We start from the raw sequence: 27,732 nt of genomic DNA, 5'->3' as shown, positions 1-27,732 counted from the left end.
CCATCTCCTCTCCGCTCCACCGCACTCCACCGTACCCAAGAGAAGATAAAGAAAACACTCACACGAAACTAAACACGCGTGCTCGAGAGTCAACAGGAGGAACAATTCGAAGGCCAACAATTCCTCAGGAAAGCACGACCGCAGAAGTCCCGGCATCTTTGAGGGCGCACTAGGGAAGTCATTTAAGGTACGCAAATAAAAGGAAGACACAACCTGGCCCTTGGGAGGAGGCTGTCTCTGAGGGGCAGGAATGCAGTCCCTGCAGCTCTGAGCCACTGGCCTGGGGGAGGTGAGTGCCAGAAAGAGACCAGCCTTGGGCCAGATGGACAGTGACCCAGAGTGGCTTCCAGGGACACCAGCCCTCAGAACAGCCCAGGCCAAAAGTGGGAGGCACAGAAAGGAGCTGAGGACCCTGCACCTGCCCGCCCACCCTGCCCCACCTGTCCTTCCTCTGAGGAGCAAGGGAAAGACTGAGACCAATTCCCAAGCAAACAGAGGTGCCCATGCAGAGCCGAACGCTGTCCAAATGCCAAACACTCTCCTTCCCACGCTCACCTGTGGGATGCCCTCTCCAGAACTTGTGACACGGGCTTTTAAACTTGATGGAAGAACTTAACCCTCAAAGGGTATTGAGTTGACAGGGAAAGTCTTATGAATAAGGCTATTCAAGGCTCACAGGGACCCTAAGAGGATACAAAGAAAACCCAGACATCTGGAAGTGACTTTACGTTATAAAACTGGAATTCTTCTGTTGCCTTAATTGACTCCTTGAAGAATCTAAACACACTGGCAGGTTACAGTAGTGTCGCTAGAGAAAGTGTGCAGTCTCCATGGTAACTGAAGGGGCCCACACTCCCTGACTTGGTGGGACCCCTAGTGTAGTTGACAGAGCACAGGCTTCCCAGACGGACTTGGGTTCAGGTGATGGCTGACTGTATGACATCACGGGGGTCAGACGACCTCTCAGAGTCTCAGGTTCCCCATCTGGAAAATGAGGCCAAGACTGCCTGTCACAGAGGGCTGTTAGGGAGAGGGAATGAGAAAGAAATGTCTGGCTCTGAAATAGAAGCCGAACTGTCACCCCAGATCTGTTTCCACCAAACTAAACGGATCCAGAACGCTCCCCCTCTCCACCCCCGTTCAAGACTAGGTCTTCAGGTACAGAGTGAAGTAAGTCAGAAAGAGAAAAACAAATATCGTATATTAATGCATATATGCAGAACCTAGAAAAATGGTACAGATGAACCGGTTTGCATGGCAGAAACAGAGACGCAGATGTAGAGAACAAACGTATGGACACCAAGGGGGAAAGTAGCGGGCAGGGATGCTGGAGAACCTGCTGTATAAAAAATAAATAAAATAAAATTCAAAAAAAATTATGTGAATGAGCTCTTTAACATTCGGTAATTCTACACTGCTCTTTTATAACTTATATTTATGTTCCAGTTCCCCATAAAATGTCATCCAAATGTAATACTTTTTGTGTTTGAAAAACATTTTATTGATCACATCTTTGCAATAAAATTATGTATGTATTAAAGTAAAATTAAAAAAAAAAAAAAGACTAGGTCGTCCGGGACCAGTTCCATCCCCAGCTATCACAGAACCTCCTGTTGGAAACCACACGCATTTTACAGCCCTGTGTGCCCACCCACTCTGCTGACTCATCTCTGAGCTTATCTCTGGGCCAACTGTCCAGGGTAAACCACTTTCTAGAGTCCCAGCTGGTTAATGTTCACGCAGGACCCCACATGTGACTCCCTCCAACTGACTCCAGAGCCACTTGCCCTGCAGTGGAAGCATCATAAAACTTCTAGGATATGGGTGTGTCTAGGTATCTAGTCTGGTTTCCCAAGTGGTGGTTGGACCTTGCCTGTTTACAAGCAGTCTGGTAACATGTGGCCCGGTCCAGAGGCAGGTGGCAGGCTTGTTATCAACAGCTCCATCACTGGAAGAGGTCTTTGGTTCATCTGCTGTTTAATCTGTCAAACTGCCCTGACCCTCAGGATTTGCAAAGTATGAACCAGAGGGTGGAATTTATCAAATTACAAGATGTCAGACCTTTTCCACGTCAAAATGCCACCATTTCACTTGTTCAACTCAACGTTTAAATACGCTATAGATATGGACGCTTACACATGTGCAGTAGTTCCCACCACTCCCTATTACCTTTCCCTCAGCCATTTCACACCTTTCCACATCCTGCCTGGCTCAGCAGGCATTTCAGTGTATACCCTTTGGCTACTTCAGCCTACCCATTTATGGATGCGTGGAGGGGGAGGGAGAATGTCAAAGGCCTGAAGAGGGCCAGTTGTTGACTAGGACCAGGAACCAAGACGTATGACACTGTCAGGTGTCTCTTCATTCATTCATTTATTCAGTCATCATTCAGCGAGTCAACAGCTGCTCATCAAGGATCTATTGTGGGACAGGACCTATGTGGATACTGAAGCAACCTATGCATGAAACATGGTCTCTCCCCTAAATGATTCACGGCACTCTGGGGGAGACACCAAAGCAGACAGATTACAGCACTAAATTCTTTTAAGGGCCTGTCAAGGTCCCAAGTAAGGACCAGTTCTGTCTGGGGACAGAAGCATACTACTCTCTGGAGGAGAAGACATTCTTGGGAATGTCCCCTACCCAGGCTCAGCCATCTGGCAGGCTGAGATAGCAAAGGAGACGGCTATAGGGTGAAAATAGGCAACGCCAGGACTGGAGTTTCTGCCCACCTGTGTGAATGCCACAGTGACCAAGAGCCAGCATTAAGACACAGGAATCCCAGCAAGTGGGTACTAGTTCCAGCTAGATGGAGACTGGGGGACTAGGTGGCAGCCCCAGATTCCTGCAGAGTCTCTCAGTTAGGGGAACAAGTCGGGCCTTAGACAGATAAGAGGAAGAATGCCATCCCCATGTCAAAGGACACTGAGGCAGCCACCTTATACCTGGCCTGGACACAGCAAGGGGTCAGAGAGTGGCCACATTTCAGAGTAGATAATGTCCAGGACTCCTCAGCCCCACAGAGCCCACTGCTGTAGGGAGGGACTCCCAAATTCCAGCCAGGTGGGTATACCTGACCCAGACCTGTAGAGGACAGTCCTCAGGACCTCACCTGGGCTGGGATAGGTGGGACCTCACAGTCGTGTCCAGAGAAGGTACATCCCCTGACCCTATGCCTTCATGCTCAGTACCAAACCCCATCCTGGACCACGGCTTCCCTGTCATGAGCAGTCATTTTGTTGGAACTCGGCAACTGAACAGAACAGCTCAGGATGCCAAGTTCCAGGGCAGACGTTAGTCTGCCAGATGGTCTCATCCCAGACAGCTGGGGCAGTAGCAGGGTGCTGGAGACCAACCCTATCCCCCTCCTAGATCAGAGTCATTAGGAACATGAGCCCGAAAGCAGGCCTCTGCTGCTCAGCAACAGAAAGAGCTGAGAGTGCTCCTTGCCCAACCTCCCCTAGTGCAGGTGCACACACGTGACCTGGGCATGCGTGTTTAAATGAGGAGATGTGAGCGATCCGCTGGCTGTGCACGCATGTGTGCACAAATGGGTCTGCAAATGGGACTAGAACTCGTGTGTTTTCGGGCAGCTGTGCGAATGTGCGTGCATGTATGTGGGCAAAGGCACCGCGGGTTAGCACGCTCAGATCAGATATGATCAAAGAGGTCACAAGAGCCTGGGGTGACATGCTGGCACATGGGGCTAGAACACACGTGCATGCCCAGTCTGGCAGCTGGCACTCGAATTCCCAATTTCTAACAGCGGGACCAGCTGTTTTACATCTACCTGAGGAAGAGCTCTCGGAACCTGACCTAGAGATGACCTGAGTTGGTATTTCACAGCAGGTGCCATGGTGAGGAGGCCCAGGGGAGAGGGAGCTTGTCACCATGCAGGGGTGACGGGCCCGTGGAGGATAAGGTGACAGGTGTGCCCGAGACTGCCCGGGGTCTTTGAGTGAGGGCCAAGCCCCATGTCTCATGGCAGGTGGGACTTTCCTTCCCAGCTATGAGAAACTGAGCCCTCCAGGCAGTTTCCAGACCCTCAGCACCACAAGGTCAAGATCAGGGTCCATGGTGAGAACCTCCATAAAGAGCTGCTGTTTTTTTACGTTCTCAGATGCTTTGTTTGAGGACAGGGGCCGGTCTAGAGTGACTAACTCATTCCCGTTTAAGTCAAACTTTAATGGTTTTAGCATTGAAAGTCCAGTACCCCGGAAATCCCCTCAGTCCCAGGCAAACCAGGCCGCTAGTCACTGTAAGAGATCTGAACCTGTACATCTGAAGGGGGACAGAAGAATATAAACTACAAATACAAAATTAGGGCTCTGGAAGGACGTGTGAGAAAGGGGCTCAGGAGCTGAAGCTTCAGGAGCTTCACGGTCATCTTCCTCTGCCATGGAAAGAGTTTCAACTATTTTTACAGCCAGGCCAAACTGGGTGTGAATCCAGACTCTTTCCCTCACTGGCTGTGTGAGCCTGGGCAAGTGACTTACCCTTTCTGTGCTTTAACTTCTTCCTTTCGAAAGCAGGGACAATCACACCACACACACACACACACACACACACACACACACACACACACACACGGCATGTGGGGTACTCCTTCTCTATCCCTCTCCAGTACAAGTCTGTTGACTGAGTGAACTGAGGCGAAAGGAGTCAAAAGCACCACAACCACTGGTGAGGAGATGGGCAGATGGGACACAGGGAGAGCTGGCTTTTCTCAGCACGTTGACACTTGCCCCAGGAAACCCTGTCTGTGCCTCCAGCTCACTGGGTGATCTACAGAGAGCCGCAGTCTCCTCATCTCTGTGTAGAACACAGGGAATGCTTGCCCTAGCTTTGTCCCAGCATTTTGTAACACGAATGATGCAGGAATGTCTGTGCAAGTTAAAGCGCATCTTTCCAGCAGACTCACAGATACAGAGAACAAACTAGAGGTTACCAGTGGGGAGAGGGGAGGGGAGAGGGGCAATGTAGGGGTAAGGAATTAAGAGGTACGAACTATTAAGTATAAAATAAGCTACAAGGATATATTGTACAAGACAGGGAAAGTAGCTAATATTTTATAATAACTATAAATGGAGTATAACCTCTAAACATTTTGAATCACTATATTGTACACCTGTAACTTATGTAATATTGTACATCAACTATACTTCAATAAATAAAATAAAATAAAAATAACTGTTATACCTTTTCAAAAAATAAATAAAGTGCACCTTTTCAGTGATAGGGCCAAGCCCGAGGGGATTCAACATGAAGGGTTTTGGTTAATTGGGCCTGAAAATTGCCAAACACTCTGGGACTGCTCATTCATCTTCTCCTTGGCCTGAATCCCTAACTCTCGCTAACAGTAGATGGAGGGGGACTGGCCTGGGGGATGGGGGATGCTCTACTCCTGTGAACGCGCTTGGGGAAGAAATGTTGGGACCCCAGCCTCTCTGGGGAGCACACAAAGGGGTCTTCTCTGTCTGTGGCCACACCCTCCCAAGGATATCCTTGAGAGTGACCAAGCTCGGGCCTGAAGTGTCCGCCCTGTACACCCTGTGAATATAAGGAGAACAGGCTGCTTCTTCAACCAGATGCTGGTGTCTGAGCAAGAGAGTGAAGGTCCAGCCCGGGGAAACTTATCAGCAACCAGGAAGGCTCCTGAGCTTAAGTGTTTCTCCCAGCTGTCAGCACCCGGGGCCCCCATAGCAGCGCCTCGCTTGCCTAAACGTCTTCCAGGGGTGGGAAGCTCACCCCTCCTGGGACAGTCCATACCTGTGTTGGCCAGCTCTGTTAGCAAGTCTGTGCCATCATGGGGCCTGAATCTGCTTTCAAACAGTTCGCCCTTCCTTGCGAGGCGTGCGTGGGTCTGCTGCTTCTCCATGGTCACAACTGGGCACTGCAGATGGGGAGGGAGGCTAGCCTGCTGCCTGGCAATCTCTGCTTCCACCTTACTAGAGACTTGAAGGCCCTCTCTGCTGCCCACAACACACGTGGACCCCCACTAGTGACCAGACTAGTAATCGGACCCTCTGGGAGAGCTAGCCTGGCCTGGGGGCGGGCAGGACAGGAATGGGTTGAGATCTCAGAGAGGTGGTCCTGATAAACCCTCACCATCTGCCCCTTTCCCAACCGCAAAGCTCACCCCCAAAGCCTTCAGGGCCACATCCCTGGAGTCGATTTGGATTTTTCAGGCCATGCCCTTCCCAGAGCCCACCCACCCCTTTCTGCCCCGCCCTCATTTCTCCTAGAGACTAGTGGGAGGGATCCTTCCGCGCTGAGGTTGCGCCCGTGCCCTACCGCTGTTTTACAGTCAGGTTCAAAGAGAGCGGCAAACTCCCTGACAGTCACAGAGGAAGTTCATAAGAAGGGAAAACTCCAGTGGAGCCCAGCCCTACCAGGATTTGCAGACCTGGAAAAAGTCCCAGTTTTCCAGTGCTCTGCGGCCCTGGGTCCCCTTGGCTCCTGCGCTCCAGACCTGGGGGCAGAGGTCGCGGTAGCACAGAGGAATGCCCTCCCGGCCCCCACCCCCGCCCGCTGCTGGTAGCGGGTCCCCTCAGCTCTGCACCCACTAATTGGTCTCATTCCGCTGCGGGCGGGAGCGCTCCAGGGGCGCCGATCCGAGCCGTGTCATCCGCTTAGCGCCCTCCGCACCTTTCGGCGCTCCCGCCCACGCCCGCCTCCCGCCGCCGCCCCCACCCCACCCCCACCCCGGCTCTGCACTCGTCGCGGGCCCAGGGCATGCTCCGTGCTCCGGCGCCCGGCCTCTGCTGCTGGGAGCAGCAAGACCCGCCCGCGGAGACATGGGGCGCGGCCTGCGGGCCGTCCTGGCCCTGGGGCTGCTGTTTCACCGCCTGGGTGAGTGGCCGCAGGCCCCGCGGGCCCCGGTAGGGACGAGGGGTGGGTGCTGGCACCAGCCGGGTGGACCCAGGGACAGTTCTGGACCGTTCATTTCCAGAGTGGGGCTCGGGATGGGGGACGGGGACACGGACTGGGGAAAGGGGATTCTCGCTGCTCTCCGCTTCTTCAGAAGCGCAGTCGGAGGTTTGGCAGCTGCCCCGAGGGCTGTGGGAGGGTGTTTTCACTCCCCGTGTGACCTTGACCAGGGCACTGCCCCTCTCTGGGCGAGGCTTCCTAGTCTGCCCATTGATGGGGCTGAGACTGGCCGCTGCCTGAGTTCCAAACGCCCAGATGGTGCGTGTCCCTGACAAGCCGAGCCCAGCCGGAGCCCACGGGAGGAGGTGGCCGAGGGCCCCGGTGGGCGCGCTGGGCTCTGGGACGGGAGCCCTCGCCTGCCCGCGGGTGGGCCAGACGCGCGACCACGCCGGTGCCGAGCTGTCCCTGCGCGTGTTCGGGTGTCCTCTGTTCTGTGTTCTCTTCCTAGCCCAGGCCAACTTCGCCCCCTACTTTTTCGACAACGGGGTGGGCAGCACCAACGGAAACATGGCCCTCTTCAGCCTCCCGGAGGACACTCCTGTGGGTGAGCACGCCTGGCGTCTGCCCCACATAGGTCTCCCGGAGGTGCGGCCCACGTTCCCCTGGACATAGAGACCGAACCTGTGACTCCCGGGACATCCTGTTAGCGCTCTGAATTCCCTGGGGCAGTTGCAGGAAAGGAGGGCACGGGCGGCCGTGGACACCTAAGCTGGGCCCGTCCTGGAGACCCAGGCGCCGAGCCCAGAGACGGGGCCGGCCCCAGGGGCAGGCGGCAGTCCTCAGCGCTGGGGCCTTTACCCACTGCATGACCTTGAGCAAAGTACTAACGTGCCAGAGCCCCAGGGCTCTAGGCTTTAAAATGGCCCCAGAACAATGAACTCAGTGGCATCTGCAGGGAGAGGAGCGGGAGAAGGAGGGAGGTTCACACTTCCTCTCCATCACCTGGTCTGGGAACCCTGAGCAAAAGGACCACTGCAGTGTACAGGAAGCACTTGCTCAGAGTTCCCTGAATAATCCAAGCATGGGGAACAGTGCTGCCCGTGGGTCACCCCTCCACCTTAAGGCTCCTCCCTTTTCCCTCATCCCGCATCCCCAGTCTTGGTTCCTGGGACAGGAGTCATTTCCAGGCAGAGACCCTAGAGTTAGACCCAGCAGCCCTGAAGCCCTCTGTAATCCGTATTCTAGATTACAGTCTGTAAAGTGGCAGGTACTAACAGCCATCTGATAGTCGTGAAGAATAAAGAAAAAGAGTAGGAAGCAGCCAGCTGGGACGGGGCCAGCAGTGAGCGCTCAACTGTCTCTTTCCAGGCTCTCATGTGTACACCCTGAATGGAACAGACCCCGAGGGAGACCCCGTCTCCTACCACATCAGCTTTGACCCCAGCGCTAGAAGTGTCTTTTCGGTTGACCCCAATTTTGGAAACATAACCCTGATTGAAGAGCTGGACAGAGAGGTATGGGGACCTGTGAGGAACATTGCCTGCCAGGCATGTAGACAGACCTCTGTGGGCGGGAAGGTGCCCTAGAGAGCATCCTAGGAGAGCTCCCATAAATCACAGAAAACTCAGCCAGCGGATCAGGGCTGGAAAGACCGGTTTAGAAAGCGGCTCTGAGTTTGCTAAAACTCCTCCCCCTCTGTGCCCTCTGAACCTGCGGGTGACAGGGCATGGGCTATGTGTCCCTTGTGAGATCCCACACCAGGCTGGCGGACCAGGTACCTGGACCTCAGCCGCGGGATGCTGCCAGCTCTGATCCAATGGCAGACTCCACCAGTGCAGAGAAAGGAAAGGGTGGGTCCCAGAGACAGCTGGGGGACACAGCAGAGGAGGTGAAACTGTTCTCCCCTCCCTGTCACCCTACGGGACGTGGGGACCTCGACACCCACCGTGTCAAGGGGAGAGCTTGAGACACCACAGACCTGGACCTCTGAGGAACTGTAGAATATGGAGAGTTGAGGGAGAGATAAGGGGCAAAAAGAGGAAAAATTTTAAATGGACTAAAAACCTCTTCCTGGGTCCTCCAGCACACTCGTTAGCATCTCTCATTCTGACAGGGGTGTATTTTCTGTTTTCACCTCCACCCTCTGGGTTTATGAGAACCCCTGATGGGCCAAGCCCCAAAATAAGGTCTCAAGCATGGCCAGAGGCAGCTTTCAGCCACTCCGCCCTGCTCCAGGGCTCCCTTGAAATGCCCGGGCCTCCTCTGCTGCACCCAGCCTCCAGGGGTCCCTATGGTGCCTCAGACTCCTGGACACTTTGTCCTTGTGCTTCACAGAGGGAGGACGAGATTGAAGCCATTGTCAGCATTTCCGACGGCCTGAATCTGGTGAGTACACACTCCAGCCAGCCCCTGGCAGCACGCGGGGCAGGGCTCCCAGCAAACCCGAGCTGAGGTCCAGCAAGATCTGCCCCAACGTGCTCATAGGAGAGAGGGGAAGGAAGGGAGGGAGAGCACACCCACATTCCTCAAGCAGTGTCTCCTCAAACCTGCTTGCCCATCCATCTCCTCCCGCCTGGCTCCTGGCTCTGCACCGTCACCCAAGCTGAACACCTGGGCACCCGACCCCTCCTTCCTCCCCTCCTTCCCCACAGCTGCCACTTTCGCCCAGTCCTCATCACTGCTTCCCGGATAATCCTGGGGGCTCCCCTCCCTCCAAGGCTCCCCGACCTCAATCCACATCTGGAGCCATCACTGTGCAGTGCAAGGCCTGGCCACAGATCCCAGCTCAGAAAGCGCTAGCAGCTGGCCTCCACTGCCCTCAGGGTGGAGTCCAAGCTCCAGACTGCCATTCAGAGCACCGTCAGACTCACCCGCCTTCTCTCCCACATTCACCCCCCCAGCCGCGTAGCCCTAAATCTGCTTCTGCGCTCTAAACCCACGTATGTGCTTCGCTCTGCCTTTGCCCGTGTTGCTGCTTCTTCCTGACACACCTTCCTCCTCTTCCCCTCTCACCTGACAAAGTGCTGCAGACCTTACTTCTCACACCTCTGTGAGGCCTCCCTGCTGTCAGCCACCGCAGGCTGGGTCAGATGCCTCTTCTCTGGGCCTCTGGATGTAGCCCCCTAAACTGGTGCCTTTGCCGAGGCTGGGGCACACGGTGCCCCCAGAGTCATGTGGTGCAGGCCCCAGCCCCCAGCGCCCAGCCTGTTGTGGTTGCCGCCCTGAATGACATCACGACTGTTCTTTCATATGTTGCTATTTGCCCACCACTCCACCCTGCAAAGTTCACACCATCAGACTGTGTCTTCTGTCTCCAGCATGGAGCACAGTGCTTGGCACCGAGTAGTTCCTTAACAGTATGTGCTGCATGAATGAATAAAAGAGGGAAGGAAGGAGGGAGGGAGTGGAAGGGAGGGGGAAGGAAGGGGCAGAGACATACACCTAGGGTGTTAGAGGCCATTGTCCCTTTATCACCCGGAAGGTCTCAATGCTCCAACACCTGTCCCCTTTGCCCCTTCTCAGGTGGCGGAAAAAGTCACTATCCTGGTGACGGATGCCAATGACGAGGCACCCAGGTTCATCCAGGAGCCCTACATTGTCCAGGTTCCCGAGGTGAGCAAGGGGCCACCAGGCAGGGTCGATGCACTCCCGCCCCAGGCCTCTGGGCTGCCCTGTGACCTGGCCAAGGGGACCAGGCATTGGAGTGAAGAGCCCTCTCCATCACTCACTACCCTCTGGAGACCCCTCCCCTCTGTGTCCTCCTGCCACCTCTGTTGCCAGCCCCTCACATTTTTATTCCAAAGGAATGTTCATTGACCATTTTCCATTAGAATTATAATGCACTTTCTTTTTTGGGGGGCACCCTCGCCCCCTGCAGTGAAAATGCCAAGTCCTAACCACTGGACCATCAGGGAATTCCCTATAATGTACTCTTATCGTGAAAATGTGAATTGTACAGAAAAGTAGGGAAAAAAGAGTTTCAGAAACCACCCTTAATCCCTCCAGCTTGAGACAACATTGTTAAATTTGGGGGTATTTCCTCCTCATCATTTTCATGACCATAGGTTCTTGCTTTCTCTTTATTTTACATAGTTTTGACTATACTAAACATGTGCTTTCTGTATTCTATTTTTCACTGAATTTATAACATAAGAATTTTCCTCAGTAATTGTAAAGTTGCGGTAACTAAGATTTTAATAGCTTTCCTTGAGTGCATATTCCAGCATTTACTGAACTGTTCCTTTATGTTTGGATATTAAAGATACTTTAAGTTTTTGCCGTCATAAGAAACACCAAACAACAGACTCTGAGCATAAAAGTTCCTTTCTCTAATTGGAATGATTTGACATTGCTGGGTCAAAGCCTGGGTGCCTGTGAGGTGTTGCCAGATTGATTTTCCAGAATGGTACCTGTTTGCCTTTCCCCTAGGATGTGAGAAAGGGTTTGTCTCCTGGTTCCTGGCCGACACTGGCCATTCTGGGAGTTTTAAATGTCTGCTAATTCAGTAGGAGAAAGATATTTGCGCTGGCTCTAAGCTGCACGTGTGTGATCCCTGGTGATACGGAATATGTCTGTGTTTGTTAACTGTTTACAGTCACTTCATATTTAAAGCCTTTGTCTATTTGGAGCCGTTCTCAGGGGGAGGATGTCTGTTTGTTCCTCCTTCCCTCTGCCCTTTCCTGACCCCGCTCTGACTCCAGTGTGTCTGCTCCATCAAGGCCCCTCCTCCTATTGGATGCTCCCTGGGTCAATCACCACCTTTCACCTCTTTTTCACCCCTCACTTCCCTGACTCCACCTTTCCGTGCCCCCAGACCCCAGTTCCCCGAGCATCTGTCACTGCCCCTGGGACTGACTTTCTGTGGCTGTGACCCCTCAGGACACACCTGCTGGGAGCAGTATTGCCAAGGTCCGTGCAGTGGACAGGGACACAGGTTCTGGAGGGAGTGTCACCTACTTCCTGAAGGTAAGGTGGGACACACAGGAAATAACCAGAGGCCTGGGCTAGCAGGGACACCTGGACAGCCCCCATCTCCATCACTAAAGCCCTTAGGTCAGTGCCTCAGCTATTCCCAAAGATTGTCAGAGATGGTGCATCCCACCCAAAAAGGTCTCAGTAAATGCAGGTGTGGGATGAATAGGTGGGGACCTAAGACTGGCCTGAGAGGAAGCCATCTTCCCCTGACTGGCCCATCCTGGCTCCCTCTGAGTTGACCTGCCTCCCTCTCCCCAGATCTCAGGACCCTCAGCTCTCCCCCTACCAACCCCTCCCCCAGAAGATGGCCTGGGCACTTTGCACACACACCAAGTAAAAGAAACTTGTCTGCGCCTAGAAGTGTCAATCGGAAAAAAGGCAGAAGGGGCAACTCTCAGAATGAGCAGAGCTGTGACACCTCCACCCTACCCTTGTCCATCCATCCCACCCTGTCGGAGGCGGAGACCCCTCCCCACACCTCCTGCCTTTCCCTGGACTCCTCCGGAACCCACTGCCCTCCTTCCCATGGCTGCTGTTTCTGCAGCATCTTCTCTGCTCTCCACAGTTAATCACTTGCTCTCACCATTTTCAAGGCAGTATAGCTCAGTGGCTAGAGACACCGGTTCTGGAGAAAGCCCCTGGGCTCCACGGGTTCTGGAAAGCCTCCACCACTTCCCACGCATGGGGCTTCCGTCATTGTATGACTTTCCCAGCTCAGTTTCCTCCTGCGTAAAATGGGCAAGTCGAAAGCGCATCCTCATTGGATAGTTGCGAGGATTAAATACATGTCCAGCTCCAACAACAGCTCCTGACACACAGTCACCCCTCTTCAGATTGAGGATTGTCCCCTGTCCCCATCTGACCGCCCCAACCCCCTACCCAGATGCTGCTGACTGACCCCCAGTCACTTAATGGAGGGGTTGGAAGATCCCGAAGGCTCTCTCTGTCACTATGGCTCTCAGCCCTCACCTCCTCTAGGTTAGAGAACTCTGCTGGCATTTCTGCCTGCTGGAAACTCCAGGCCAGAGCTTAGCCCCGAGCTGGGCCCCGTTGTTTTCCAGCTGAGCTGAGAAAAGAGCTGAGGGCCTGCTGGAAGGGAACGTCTTTGCTGGACTGAGGGAGAGGGAGGGGAAGCCCAGAGCCCTAGGAAGCGGGACCCTGGGGGCCGGGAGGACTGAGTGCCCTGAAGTGTGCATCTCAGCCCTGAGACCAGAGATCGTGTGATGAAGGGAGGACGGTGAAGACCCCCTTTCAGGAAGCAGAGCAGGTGAGGGCCCTGGGTCCCTCCCCAAGGCCCAGCCTGCCCCTCGCTCTTTACAGAATCCACACTCCACCAAGTTTTCTGTGGACCGCCACAGTGGTGTACTCCGCCTCCAGGCTGGGGCCACCCTGGACTACGAGAAGGCCCCGGCCCACTTCATTGCTGTGGTTGCCAAGGTAATAGAGAGGGAGGAATGGCAGCACCTGGACCCTCCTCAGCCTCCGTCAGGGGAAGCTGCCCTTGGATTGGAGCAGCTAGGTTCTACAACTGGGGGGCAGTTCGGGGCAGAAGGTACAATGGGGAGGGGATGGGGGGTGCAGCCGCTCGGAATCTCTAATGCGTGGAGCCTGCCCAGACATGGACATATTCTCCAGGGAGGCTGGTGTTTCTGAGCCAGAGAGGGCTCGCATCCACACAGCCTGGCCTCTGGGCACCTCTGTTTCTCTGCCCGGGCTTGCTCACCCTCCTCTTCCTCTCTGTGTGACCGGTTACCCTCTCTGAGCCTCAGTTGTCTCATCTGCCCACCCCGAGACTTAACTAAATTCCTCATACTTCTAAAGCGTGTGACATGGGATCTGCAACTCAGCAGGTGCTCGGCCAAAGCGGCTGCTCTTTCCCGAGGGCAGGAAACCCCAGCCGTCCCTCTAAGCCCCCCATTTTCTTTTCCAGGAAGGCCCCTGCTGGTCACATATTGGCTACAGGGCACCCCCCTCAGTCTGCACCAGGAGGCTCGTGCCGGGCCTGCCTGCCAGCCACTCCACGAGCGCTGGCTTGGTGGGCGCACGGCTCCATTATACACGCTCAGGCGCGGGTCCACATCGTGCTCTTAGCAGGTGCTCAGGAGTGTTTGAGGCTTGGCTCCGGGCTGGGAGAGGGATTTGGCTCTGACCCCCTCCTCCTCTGGTACTGATCAGACATGATTCCCCTGGAGAGAAACCTAACCCTCTTTCCAGAGGAATGCCTATGAGCGCCTACTGCGTAGCAGGCACTGGTTGAAGACCTTCTTGCCTCATCTCATTTAATTTTCCTAACACCCGTATGAGGGCAAAATTATCTCCAGGGGACACGGAAGCAAACGGAAATCAGGGAGGGCAGCCAGTAAGTGACAGGAGCCGGATTCCGTGGGAGTCTGCTCAACTCCAGAGCCCAACCTCTCTTCCCTCTCCGACCCTTCCCCAGGATGGCGGAGGGAGGCTGCGAGGGGCCAGTGTGGTGCTCTCGGCCACCACCACGGTCACAGTCAACGTGGAGGACGTGCAGGACATGGCCCCTGTCTTCGTGGGCACGCCCTACTACGGCTATGTGTACGAGGACACCCTTCCGGTGGGTGGCTGCGCCCCTCAGCCCAGTGTCACCTCCAGACACCTCCTGCCCTGTCCTTCGCGCTGCCCAAGGATCCCCCTGCTGGATGGCTGGGCTCGACCTGGCTCGCGCCTCAGCTCACGGGGAGGCCGGCTCTGGACCCCTCACTCAGGCCACAAACAGGTCGTTTTGCATGGGGAAGTAGGCCCGGGAAGAAGCGGCGGCTTGTGTGTGGAGCACGTACCGGGTGCCCAGGCTATGCCAGGCGTCTCTTCACTCACTCAGGCTTACGCCAGCCCGGCTGCACATGTCAGCCCTTCAAAAGGGCTGAGAAGAGAGGCTGGGAAGAGAGCTGATGATTTGGTTTAGGTGGCCCTTTCCTCCACCTCGTACAGGAGGTGAGGTGCCTTTCGCTTCCCTCCCTCCAAGCCTGTATAGCCTGGGGCCCCTCAAACCAGTAGTTCTCCCACAGTTTGCTGCTGAATCACCACAACCCTTGTCAGACATCACACGTGGGCCCAGCTGGAAGGCTGGCCTCAGCTTCCTCCCCCTTCAGTGCAGTCTCTGTCCCTCCTTCCCGCCCCCCCCCCACCGCCACCCCTGTGTTTTGTGTTTTGACCTCTCAGGTTCCAGTCCTGGGCCTGGCATCCAGGGTCTGGCCTCCCCTCCACCCGGGAGCCCCCACCATCCTCTACTCAGCCCAGCCCAGCCCTCTCACCACTGCACCCTTTTCCTTCTGCTGGACACGTGTCCATGGGCCTAACACCTCCTGCCCTTCTCGGCTCAGCCCAGGCACTGCTTTCGCCGACATCTTCGGTTGATGTCTGCTCCTACGCCCAGCACGCCCCTCCACGGGCACGCCCCTCCTTGGGGTGAGCCCATGTGTTTATTTGCCCCCTCAGCCACACCTCCCATGGCCACAGCTCAAGAACTCTCTGTGGAATGGAATTGCATTCTCAATTTTCACTTCCCCGGATTCTGATAATTCCCAACTTTATACAACAATGAAAACACTTACTGAGCACTACTCATGTGCTGGGCCCAAGCTAAGACATCACCTTTTCAGATGCTGGCAGCTGAGTGGTGCAGAAGGGCACAGAGTGAGGGAGAGAGAAAGGCCGGGCTGCTCCCATGGGGGCCGCAGGTCAGAGCAGGGCGAGGCCCAGACGGTCCTGCTGAGGAGCTAAGCGGGAAGGAGGTGCCGGGGCGGGGGGAGAGGACAGTCAGGAAGCTGCCATGAGGATGGATAGGCCTCTGGGGAGATGGGCCTGAGTAGGGAGACCAGGAGCGGGTGGCAGGCCAGGATCGAGCAGGGCTTGTCAGGTGGGGCAACTTCCCAAAGCCTTCGAACGGCCTCCCAGGGCCACAGGATAAAATCCTTATTCCCCCCAAGGGCTCAGAGGTCCTGACCGTCGTCGCCATGGATGGAGATCGCGGCAAACCCAACCGTGTTCTCTACAGCTTCGTGAACGGTGAGTCTGGGGCTCACTGCTGGGCTGCAGCTACAACTCGTTGGGTAACCAGAGTGAGATCCAGCCTCTCCGGATCCCAGTTTCCTCATCTATAGGCCAGAAGCACAAGATGCGTGGAGAAGAGTGGCTGGGTCCCTGCAGGAGGCGGCACGTCTCCTTGGGCGTCTGCTTTGGTCCCTGCTTCTCATTATGTCCAGCAACAGGGAGAGACGCATTGGGCAGGGAGGGGCTGGGGGCTGGATACTGAGAGCGGCACAGGTGGTGCCAATTCACGTTCCCACAGGCTCCTGGGCATACCTCGTTAATGGGAAGGGGTGGCAGGATTTCTTATACTCTTTAAATTGCCATGTGTTTTTCTCATTCTTTTAAATGTTTTGGCCTAGAGCATAGAGTTGAATTCAGTGAATTAAATGCAGTGATGATTTTGCGTGTGCCTAGTACTAGCCCTGTACATGGGTGAGAAAACTGAGGCTCAGAGAAGCTAAATTATCCCAAGTTCCCATTGGGTTTGAACCTAAGTCTGCGGGCTCTTTCCACAGCTGGGCAGCAACTGAGCAGGAGAAGCCAGCCCTGGGGAGGGCTCTTGAGCCCTCAGTAGCTGGTCCCCTCCAGGGGACCACCACACCTCGTACCTGGTCCCCTCCAGGGGACCACCACACCTCGTACCTGGTCCCAGACATGCACACATCTCTATGCTCTCACTCAGACACCATCACCTCCTCTGACCCTGTCCCTGGGACATGCCTGGTACACACTCCCCTTCCAGCAGCTCACACACGTGCAGATGTGTCCACTATCACACACAGGCATCTCTCCCCAGGCATGCAGACCTCTGACTGCCTTCCCTCCCCTCCACCGCTGCAATCCTTCAAACACCTACCGAGTGCCCACACCACACCATCTCCTCTCCTGTCTTCTTGCATCTCCCTCTACTCCTCCTCCTCCAGTCTTTCTCTTTCTTCCCTCCATTATTTTCTCTCCTTCTCTCCACCCCCCATCTCCCTTCTTCTATACCTCTTTATTTCTCCTTTCTCTTTCTACCACACACACACACACACACACACACACACACACACACACACACGAAGCAAAATACTAGAGCACCTGGGAGCCAGAAAGTAGTGAGCTTGAGTCCCAGTTCTGCACTCACTGTGTAACCTTAGATAAGTTACTTAGCGCCTCTGAGACTCAGTTTCCTCATTGGCAAGACACAGATGATAATAGGGGAGACTTGAATGAGATAACGTCTGAGGAACGTATGGCACCCTGCGCCACCGTGTGGCCTTGTTCAGAACTGCAGGGCACATCTCTCTTCTGTGGCAGGCAGTGATGGAGCCTTTGAAATTAATGAGACGTCTGGAGCAATCTCCATCACCCAGAGCCCTGCCCAGCTCCGGAGAGAGGCGTATGAGCTGCATGTACAGGTACCCTCCCAGGAGCTTGGCGTTCCCCACCCTTCGGCCCTGGAAGGTTCCAAAGGTGATGAGACCTGGGCTGCCCCCTTACCCCCCAGGGCTCGCAGGATCTAGGGAGGAAGGATCTAGATGTTGCTTCAAGGAGCACCTACAAGAGGTGGTACCTGGCGAGGGGAGCTGTGATGAGGCAGGAGAAGGAAGGATGGAAGCAGCGATGCCATGAACATGGGTAGGACCCAGCAAGTGGAGACTGGTGTTGGGGAGCACTGTTTAGGGTGGGGCAGGCAGAGGCCTTGCAAAGCTAGGAAAGCCCAATGAGCAGAGGCTGGAGGTGAGAGCACATGATGTAGCAGGGGCGCAATGAGGGGTCAGGTGGGACCGGAGCCAAGAGTCCACAGGCAGCACGTAAAGGGGAAACGGTTGGAGCCCAGCTGGTGCCGGAGGAGCAAAGGCCTTGAATACGAGGCATGGGTTTTCCCTGCAACAGGGCCAGCTTTGCGGCCATGCAACCTGTGAGATGACACAGGAACCACAGTTAGAAGGGTCCCATGCTGGGCTTAATGCTCTGCTCTTGCTGTCTTGAAATTCTTAAACAGTTTTTTAACAAGGGGCCTCCTATTTTCATTTTTCACTGGGCCTGCAAACTATGTACCTAGTCCTGCCCAAGAGCAGGGAAGAGCCATGGAAAGTTTTGAGCAGAATTAGAGTCTTGTTAAAAGCTCACTCTGACTGCTCACTAGACCAGTGGGATTCCCAAAATCAGAGAGCTTGGAAAAAAAAAGATTTCCAGGACACACTCCCGAGGATGGGTATTTAGTATGTCTGGGGGAAACCCAGGATTCTGCATGTTTTGAGCTCCCAGGTGATTCTGGCACCAGTCTCAGCCTGACGTTTGAGAGCACTGGTCCCAACTTGGGTTTGGAGGGAAGTGGATGAGAGGTAGGGAAGCAAAGCCATCAGCCCAGGTGACAGATGCCGAGGGGCCGTGGGGATGAGCGGAGGCGGAACGGTGAAAATGGACGAACGGCAAACTGTGAAGGAGACAGACTCCACAGAACGGGGCCATGAGTTGGGGGGGGAAGGAGAGGGAGGGATGCATCTAGGGTGGTACCGTGCCATCAGGAACACAGGTGAGAAGGCAAGTTGAGTAGAATGGGCATGAGACATTCTGGTGCCTCGGGGACATTCAAGTTGAAACATCCAAACTTGTGGGTACAGGTTTGGACTTCAGGGCAGACAGCATCAACATACAGGTAGCTGTGAAAGGAGGGGAGGGCATGAGGCCACCCAGAGGAGGGCTGGGGGGAGAGAGGAGCCACCGGCTCAGAAGGCCACTGCGGGAGCACCCCAGGGTAAGAGTGAGGAAGAGGGAGGTGCCAGGGAAGGAGAGACCGGGGTCAAGTTCAACCTGCAAAGGGGAGCCACTTTAGCCAAGGGGACAGCACACTCGGAAGGGGGAGGGGGAGCGGGCAGTGCCACCTGCAGCATGGAAGTCAGTGTGAAGTATCTGAGTTGGGGATGGGCTGAGCATTGAAAGGGAGGAAAGGGGGCAGAGGGCACAAGCTTCTACCAAAGAAGAGTTAGGAAGCAGCTAGTGTGTGATGGAGTAGAGGGCAGGGAGGGTCATTTGAGGATAGGTAAGACCAGACATGCTCATAGGAGAGCAGAAGGAAGCCCTTGCAGGGCCTCATATGGTATTTGCCACCCGTTCCTGAGGTGCTTGTGGACTCTTGGCCCTGGCTTTGCAGCCTGTATTTGTCATCCACTGTGCATCGCCACACCTCCCCTCCCTGCAGCCTCGCCCTGGACAAGTGGACACAAGTGCAGAACATGGTAAAGCTAGGGTTTGAACCCGCCTCTGGCTGCAAGGAGAGGGCAGTGCAGTGAGGTGGAGAGAGCACTGCCTAAGGAATCAGACACATCTACTTTCTTCCTAGCCCAGCTGTGTGACCCTCACTCCTCTTGCCTCATCTGTAAAACAGGACAAGTAATAGCACTATACTAGTTTCCTATGACTGTTGTAACATATCACCACAAATTTAGTGCCTTAAGACAACACACATTTATATCTTGCAGCTTTTGTGAGTCAGGAGTACAGGGTCAGCTTAGCTGGGTCCTCAGATTCAAGGCCTCTCACGTAGCTGCCAACAAATTTTCAGCCAGGACTGGGTTCTCATCTGAAGACCCAGCTGGAGGAGGGTTAGCGTCCAAGCTCACATGGTTATTGGCAGGATTTAGTACCTCGTGGGCTGTCAGACTAAGAACCTCTGTTCCTTGCTGGCTGTTGGCTAGACATCACCATTAGTTCCTAGGAACACAGGCCTCTTCAACACAGCTGTTTGCTTCATCTAAGCCAGCAAAAGATAGATATAGATAGATATCTTCTATCTGTCTAGAAGATAGAAGTTATGACCTAATCTAATCACTTATTAGTGATTAGATTAATCACAAATTAGTGACCTAATCACTAAGTGATATCTCATCACCTCTGCCATATCCTATCAGTTTGAAGCAGGTCACTAGGCCAGGCCACACTGAAAAAGAGGAGATTACATAAGGGCATGAATACCAGGAGGAGGCAGGGATCATTGGGGCCATCTTGGAATCAGCCTGCCACACAGCCATAGCCACCTGTCCCCACCCCAGGTGACTGAGGTCAGCTCTGCAGGGACCCCAGCTGCCCAGGCCATGGCCCCTGTCACCATCCGGATTGTGGACCTCAACAACCATCCGCCGACATTCTATGGAGAGAGTGGACCCCAGAACAGATTTGAGCTGTCCATGTATGAGCACCCGCCCCAGGGGGAGATCCTGCGGGGCCTCAAGATCACTGTCAACGACTCAGACCAGGTATGTGGTCCTGCCCTCCACTCTGTCTTCCTGCAAACCACATGGGACCAAGTCCCAAAGCTGAGCCTGCATGAGCCTTTCCTGCTGATGTCACAGGGGCCTGGAGAGTCACAAAATGAATGACGCAAGAGTGGGTAACCAGGAGAGAGAGGAGGGAGGGTAGATAATCAAAGACTAGCTGCTTGGCCTAAATATATTCACAATCAATTAAAAGGAAAAAGCCAGTCAAATGAAAGCACCTGTGCGTCTGACCCTCCAGACAGTGCAGATGTGGCCTGTTGCCTCCTGTGCCCGGCTCAGGGCTAGGCTTTCTGTGCTTGTTTCCTTGGTGAGTCTTCATAGTCTGCTCAACCTTTCTGATTCTTCATCACCTCCCCTGTAGAAAGAAGTAATAATACTCACCTCCCGGGGTCAAGGGCACGTGAAGGCTCCTTGCACAGCGCGACTATCTAATGAGTTTCTGTTCTCATCCATCTTCTCTGTTTCCTCTCTCCAAACTGTTGTCCAGGGAGCCAATGCCAAATTCAACCTGCGGCTGGTGGGACCCGGGGGCATCTTCCGAGTGGTCCCCCAGACGGTCCTGAATGAAGCCCAAGTGACGATCATTGTAGAGAACTCAGCCACCATTGACTTTGAAAAGTTCAAAGTGTTAACCTTCAAGGTAGGTGATGCTTTGCACTACCCTGAATGGGGGGTCACAGCAGTACCTAGATTCATTCCTAAGGGGTCCCTTGTCACACTCTGCTCCTCCTGGCCCTACTCCTTTCCTCTCAGTTTCTCTGCCCCTCCTGCTGATTTGAGGAGTAAGTGGAAAAGGGAGAAGAAGAAACATGACACAAGAACCTTCTCTTACTGCACACAGCCTCACTGAGCTCCCGCTTCTAAACTACGACTGTCCCCAGTAATGCATGGAGGGGTGTCCAAAGGAAAACTACCAATATGATGTGCCATGTGAATAGATTGAGAGAAGAAAACCATTTGATCCTCAGGATAGATGTTTTCTCATACACATTTGACATATGTCATCTATTCTGTTAAAAACTTTAGCAGGAGATGAAAAATATACTCCTTTGTACATGTAATTATTTAAAATGATAAACATAAATAAATGCATATTATACATAAATATATAATTTATATTAATAAAAAGGAAAAATACTTTGTTGATATTTTTAAAATTGTTTTAATTATTTATGATTATAAATGCATAGACACCGATAGCTAGCATCATGCTTAAAAGTGAAATTCCACACAACATTGTAAAGCAACTGTACTTCAATCAATCAGTCAGTCGATAAAAGTGAAATTCTAAAAGCATTCTATGAAGTCAGGAACAAAACGTGTATAACTGCTCTCACCACTATTCTTTAACACTATTCCTAGAATAACATTATTCCTGGATAAAAAAAGGAAACAAAAGGTACAAACATTAGAAAGGAAGAGTTGAAAATTATTATTATCATCATTATTTTAGATGATGTGATTGTTTGCTTAGAAAAATCTAAAAGAAATGATCGAAAAACTGTTAGACACAGCAAAGTTGCTAACATGATTGATTATAAAGTTGATACACAAAACCTAATAGTTTTCCTACGTACAAAAAACAGCAATGAGAATAATGGAATAAGAGGGCACTTTTACAGTAACAACTAATAGATAAAATTTCTAGGAATTACCATAACAAGAAATATGCAGCATCTAAATGACAAAAAAACGCACAAATCTAACAAAAGGACATAAAGAAGGCAAGAAGTATAAAGACACACCCTGTTTAAAAATGCAAATTCTCGTCAATTAATAAAGGATCACACCACCTCAATTAAGTCTTACCCAGAATTTCCTTAGGGGAGGAGGGAGGGGGCTTGACACAATTATACTGGTTTTTATCTGGAGAAATAAACCTGAATAGTCAGGAAATTCAGGTAAAAAGAATATGAGGCAGGAACTTGCTCTAACAGATATTGAAGTATATTATGAAGCAAAATAGTTTTTTTAATGGAATTTTAAAACAAAGGAATATGCAAATCAGTGGAGCAAAAGAAATTGGTCCCAATGCAAATGGCAACCATAAGGAAACGGGCATTGCAGTCAGTGGGGAGGGAAATGATGGGTGCCTTAGAGGTGCCCCCTGCAGGTGGGGGCAGGCATAGCTGGCTGGCTGCTGAGAAAACGGGAGACAAGGCAGGGATGATACTGAGACGGGACGTGGCAGGCTCTCTGCAGAGCGACTGCCACCCAGACAAGTCCTCCTTTTCCTTCCTTCCCCAGCTCCTGGCCATCGAAGTGAACACCCCAGAGAAGTTCAGCTCCACAGCGGACATCGTGATCCAGCTCCTGGACACCAATGACAATGTCCCCAAGTTCACGTCCCACTACTACATTGCCAGGATCCCCGAGAATGCCCCAGGGGGCTCCAACGTGTTGGCTGTCACAGTGGGTTGGGGCTGACCCAGGGACTGGGGGTGAAGGGGGCCTTGTGAAGTCAGACAAACTGGGGCTCCAGTTTGAATCGCAAAGCCCACACTCACTGGCTGTGTTCTTAGACAAGCTACCTGCCCTCTCTGAGCCTGTTTCTTCTATACAGTGGGAATAACAGCACCTCACAGGACTGTAATGAGGACATATAATGAGAAATACAAGGCCTTCCAGATCTGGTTCCTCCAATGCTTGAGATCTCCTGGGGCGAAACTAGGGCTCCAGAGCAGGGCTCCAGATCAGTTTCTCCCCAGCTGGGCAAACCCCCCAAATCCTTGTTTTGCCATTGAAAGCAAGAGCTGCCAGCATGCCCTGACAAAGGGGCAGGGGCCACTGGGAGCTTTCTCTCTTCCAGGCCGTCGATCCGGACACAGGTCCCTGGGGTGAAGTCAAATACTCCATCTATGGATCCGGGGCAGACCTGTGAGTAGATCCAGAATCCCGGACAGGACCTCAGGCAAGGGATTTGGGAGGCTGAGGGTGGAGGAGGATCTGTGCTAAAGGCAGGAGGAGCCTGGGAAGAGCAGGACCTGGGTCGGGGAGGCGAGCCTGGGCGCAAGGAATGGAGGGGAGCTGTAGACAGCCTGAGGTCGAGGTGTGGGGACCCACCAGGTGAGGTGAGTCTGAGAGGAGAAGGGACATCATTATGGCCTGGAGCTGGGGCTCGTGGCCTTGGGGGCCAGGCAAGCAGTGCTGGGCTAGGAAGGGGCAGGTGGTGGGAGGAGAGGGAAGGGCTGTGACTCGGGTTAAGTTCTACATTGATAAGACTGCTAAGTAGGTGGGTGGTCCTGCGGGATGCCTTGGGGAAGCTGCCTGGTGCATTACCGCCCCTTCCTGTAGGCGGCTCCTTACCGCAGGCACGTGTGCACCTCTGTGAGTGTACACGCATGTACGTGAGTGTGCTTGTGCACACCCTCGCCTGCTCTGTCTGTGCCCGACAGCTTCCTGATCCACCCATCCTCTGGGATCATCTACACCCAGCCCTGGGCCAGCCTGGACGCCGAGGACACTGCCAGGTACAACTTCTACGTGAAGGCAGAGGACATGGAGGGCAGGTACAGCCTAGCCGAGGTGTTCGTCACGCTGCTGGATGTCAATGACCACTACCCCCAGTTTGGAAAGAGCGTCCAGGAGAAGACAATGGTGCTGGGGACCCCAGTGAAAATTGAGGTGGGCTTCGAAGGTAGCTGAGCTCCCCTAAAAGTCTTGTCCCTGCAACTGCAAGCGGCACTGTAGCATAAGAATTTCTTTTAAAATATACTGGATTCCTGAAATAAGCAAGGGTTTTTAAGGTACTTTATACACCCTCATCCCCACCTCAACCCAGAAGTAACCTCTGAGAAAGAAGATATTTTTGCCACTTTACACATAAAAATAAATTAAGGCTCAGGCAGGTTGCATGTTTGGTTTGCCTGAGTTCACACAGCTGGTCTGCCTGCCCTTACAGCACCGCTTTCCCCGCTGCACTGCCTTCCCGATACGGAAAAAGCATGAACCCTGGAACCCAACAGACTTGACTCTGGATCCCAGCTGCCCTCCTTCTACCTTTCCATCCTTAGACAAGTCACTCCGCCTCCAGGCTTTTGTTTTTTGACAATACTGGACTGCCTAGACTTGTCCTGAGAATGAATTGCTACAACACACATAGAGAGCCAAGCGCAGACCCACCCTGGCTCATTCAATTCCTCTCCCAGCTCCATTCACTCAAATAGGATTAGGACCATTTCCCTTCAGCCCAGCCAGCTCTATATGACGTGTTGGTTGAGCCAGGGTACACAAGTATCGCCCCCGAAGCCCAGCTCTGTCTGTCCCTCTCTGTGCACAGGCCACAGACCAGGACGCAGAGGAGCCCAACAACCTGGTAGACTATTCCATCATCCACGCAGAGCCAGCCAACGTGTTCGACATCGATATGCACACGGGGGAGATCCGGCTCAAGAACTCCATCCGCTCCCTGGATGCCCTGCACAACATCACGCCCAGCGGGGACCACACGTGGTCGCTAGAGGTGCAGGCCAAGGACCGCGGCTCCCCATCCTTCAGCACCACGGCCTTACTCAAGATTGACGTCGTAGACACTGAGGTGGGTACGGAGCCCTGATCTGCGGGAGGGTGGGGGGGAGGGCCAGAGGGCCAGCTCAGACCTCGCTGCCACGTGGCCAGAGGGAGAAAGACCACCTTCCTCCAAAGACACCCACCCAATGCTCTCGAAGACCACCTGTGCCATCGAACACACAGGCTTTGAAACCAGCTCGAAATCCTAGTCTCAACACTTTGTGATGGTGTGACTTTGGACTTTACTAAGCCTCCACTCCCTTTCTGTAAAATGGGACTAATGATGCCTCCTTCACATGGGTGTTGAAAGGCAGAAGTAAAATCATTATGTATAGTTCTCAGCTCAGGGTCTGGAAGGAAGTCATCACTTAAGAGGTTCTTAATGCACTTGGGCAAACGTGACACACACTCCCCCCAGTCAAAGGAAAGCAGTAGCAGCTAATGCAGGAGTTCTTCATCCAGAAGAGGTGCTTGCATCATGCTCTCTCTGTGTGCACTTTTCTGCACAGGTGCATGCATTGTGTTTTCTCTGTGTGCATTTTTTCTGCAATGAAGCCCGTAGTGCTCAGCAGATTCTCCAAGGGATGCCTGACCCCAGAAAGCTTAAAAACCATCAGGCTTAAGGGAGCTTACGGCCCCTGCTCTGTCCTCCGGGGACGAGGCAGGAGCAGCCGAATGCATCTTTCTTCCAGATGCTGTCCCGAAACCCCATGGCTGCCTTCCTGATGCAGACCAAAGACAACCCCATGAAGGCCGTGGGTGTGCTGGCCGGCATCATGGCCATTATTGTGGCCATAACCGTCCTCATCTCCACCGCCACCTTCTGGCGCAACAAGAAGTCCAACAAGGTCCTGCCGGTGCGGCGTGTGCTCCGCAAGCGGCCCAGCCCTGCACCCCGCACCGCCGGCGTCAAGTGGCTCAAGTTCAGAAGGACCAAGGCCGCTGACAGGTTTGTGCTCAGAGAGGATCCTCCCAATGAGAACTGCAACAACAACAGCCTGGGAAGTGCACCGCCCCCCAAAGTCCCCGCTCCCCCTCCACCACCCAGCACGACGCCCAGCATGGGACCAGCCCATTGGATGGTGCCTACAGTCTCTGGCTCCCTCGCCCCTCAGCAACTCCATCCATCACCAAAACCCAAGGCCTTGGCGGAACACGAGGCTGCGGGAAGACCCGTCCAGTCAGCTCTGGTCTCTGAGCTCAGGCAAAAGTTTGAGAAGAAGAATGTGCATAACGAGGCTTACTTCTAGAACGTGTCCTGTGGTCCCTCTCTCCCAACCCGATTGCCCAGCTGCTTGGGCCGTACTCCCCAGCTCTGCCCCTCAGGGTCACCCCTGTTTTGTGCAATGGTGTAACCCCCACATCCAGGCCTCAGGACAGTGCCTTGGGCGAGGAATTTATTTCTCTGGTTATGGATGCAATTGGCAAATACTTTCCCGTCACCCAGATCCTCGGCACGGCTTCAGTGCTCCCTGTTTTGCAGAGGCTGGGAGTTGACGAGGAGCCGGATCTATGTCTTCTACTCACCAGCCCCAGATCTCACAGTGTCTCTTGGGTCCTGCTGGGGCCCCAGCTTTCTCAATCCAGGAGCAGGGCCCTGGCCACATGTGACAAGGTCAACTAGAACCTGGATCCCGAAGTCTTCAGCTAAGAACAGGAGCAGAAAAAGGGGGTTCAGTGCTGACTAAGGTTGAGGGTCAGCGAACCTTGCAGGCTGTAGGAGACCAGATGCAGCAGGGGAGGGCAAAGATGCACTGAGAACTCACGCTGACTGTGGGCCTGTGCCTAAAAGCCATTGGAAGGTGGAGGATGGTGTCTGGGCAGAGACTGTGGGCCCCTGCTCTGCCCACATGGGCCTGCCCTGGTCCCAGAAATAGCTGGAGCCACGCTGGCAGCCCTAGAGATATCTGGAAAAGCATCAAGTCCCCTTAGCAGCTGTCCCACCAGAAGTCCTTGAAGAGGCAGTGCAGGGCTGAGATCTGGGGAGACGTCCATTTTTATCCAGCTCTTCTACTCACATGCTGTAACCTTGGGAAAGCTGTTTAAACTCCCTGCTCATCCTCTTTCTCATCTGGAAAATGAAGAAAGTGAGTCTGCCTCATTCATGGGTCTGGGGCGAGGCTCAAAACAAGTAGTAGCGACAGGGGCTTTCACCAAGTGCAAAGCAGCACAAATGCAAAGTATTTTTCCGCAGCCCAGTTCTCTGGGGGTGCAGCTCTTCCACAAAGTATTGGGAGCCCCTCAGCTATTCTTCCAAGCACCCCCCCCAGGAGGCACTGTGCTGGGTGAGGGCACTGCCACTGATCCACCACAGCCCGAGCTGGGTGATGATGGCATAGCTTCCCTTCCATGTCTCCTCCCTCCCCACCCCACCTCCAGCTACATCCCCCGTGCAGCCCAGGACAGCCATCGTCAGAGAGGGCCAGAGCTGGGCAGCACATCCAGCCAAGGCTCCGTTTTGCCAAGATGACGAAAGTGAGTTCCCTAGAGGAGTGATTGCAAGAGGCCACGTAGCAGTTTGGCGGCAGGGACCTGGTTTGAGGGCTCCCGGCCCCTCAGCATGTTTGTGTAGCTGGGGCACACCTCATCAGCTCGTGACCACGGCCTCCAGCAGAGACGACATGCAGGCCTCTATTAATGCAAAGAAGTTCCATCTGACTTTAAGGAAATCTGCCAAGAGGAAATCTAAACGTGTGCCCAGAGAGAAACGGAACAATTCTTTGTGTTTCACTCCACTCACTAATAACCTCTCTAGAATATGTCCGTGATTTTATTTAAACAGATTACATGCACATGTGGTTTTCTTGATTTTTGAGTTGGTGTTTGAAGGTGTGTTACTCAGATGTGCCGGTGTGCAGGCTCCTTGCCAGGGTTTCTGCAGTCCACAGCCCAAGCTGTATTAAGGGTTGGGCTCTAACAAGCCAGGAGCCCAGACTGAACAAACAGGTACAGGTTTCAGGACAGGGCTGTGCTGGATCGTGTTTGCCCTCCATAGGCAATGCAGCATCCTTACAACTTGCATGCAATCAACCTCTTTTGTAAATGGTAAATAAAATCT

General features: G+C 53.6%; 1 protein-coding gene across 3 annotated transcripts; it reads left to right on the top strand.

Annotated features, from left to right (window-relative positions):
- The first annotated feature begins 6,717 nt into the window (after nucleotides 1-6,717).
- CDHR1 (cadherin related family member 1) lies at nucleotides 6,718-27,732 on the top strand. 3 transcript variants are annotated; one of them, XM_030862783.2, is made up of 17 exons: nucleotides 6,718-6,852; nucleotides 7,379-7,474; nucleotides 8,239-8,384; nucleotides 9,205-9,255; nucleotides 10,393-10,482; nucleotides 11,749-11,835; nucleotides 13,165-13,281; nucleotides 14,285-14,428; nucleotides 15,801-15,879; nucleotides 17,203-17,303; nucleotides 19,941-20,144; nucleotides 20,653-20,805; nucleotides 22,413-22,577; nucleotides 22,975-23,042; nucleotides 23,561-23,789; nucleotides 24,445-24,702; nucleotides 25,367-27,732. In XM_030862783.2, exons 1-17 carry the CDS (start codon nucleotides 6,798-6,800, stop codon nucleotides 25,922-25,924), a joined length of 2,601 nt encoding a protein of 866 aa, XP_030718643.1. In that variant the 5' UTR covers nucleotides 6,718-6,797; the 3' UTR covers nucleotides 25,925-27,732. The 3 variants fall into 3 exon arrangements, with proteins under 3 accessions (XP_030718643.1, XP_060142110.1, XP_030718642.1); XM_060286127.1 differs by lacking the exon at nucleotides 13,165-13,281; XM_030862782.2 differs by lacking the exon at nucleotides 6,718-6,852 and having other exon boundaries at nucleotides 7,117-7,474.

The sequence above is a fragment of the Globicephala melas genome, chromosome 16, assembly GCF_963455315.2.
Source record: "Globicephala melas chromosome 16, mGloMel1.2, whole genome shotgun sequence".
Taxonomy (NCBI): Eukaryota; Metazoa; Chordata; class Mammalia; order Artiodactyla; family Delphinidae; genus Globicephala; species Globicephala melas.
Note: the sequence above shows the minus strand (reverse complement) of the source record. Positions and strands in the feature narration are given on the sequence as shown.

What these genes read in the sequence shown, in the direction of transcription:
- CDHR1 (XM_030862782.2), top strand. Translation starts at nt 7,186, where the DNA reads ATGGTGCGTGTCCCTGACAAGCCGAGCCCAGCCGGAGCCCACGGGAGG. An exon ending in TTGAAGAGCTGGACAGAGAG is followed by an intron (nt 8,385 to 9,204) that starts GTATGGGGACCT and finishes TGTGCTTCACAG; the next exon opens with AGGGAGGACGAGATTGAAGC. An exon ending in TATGGATCCGGGGCAGACCT is followed by an intron (nt 23,043 to 23,560) that starts GTGAGTAGATCC and finishes TGTGCCCGACAG; the next exon opens with CTTCCTGATCCACCCATCCT.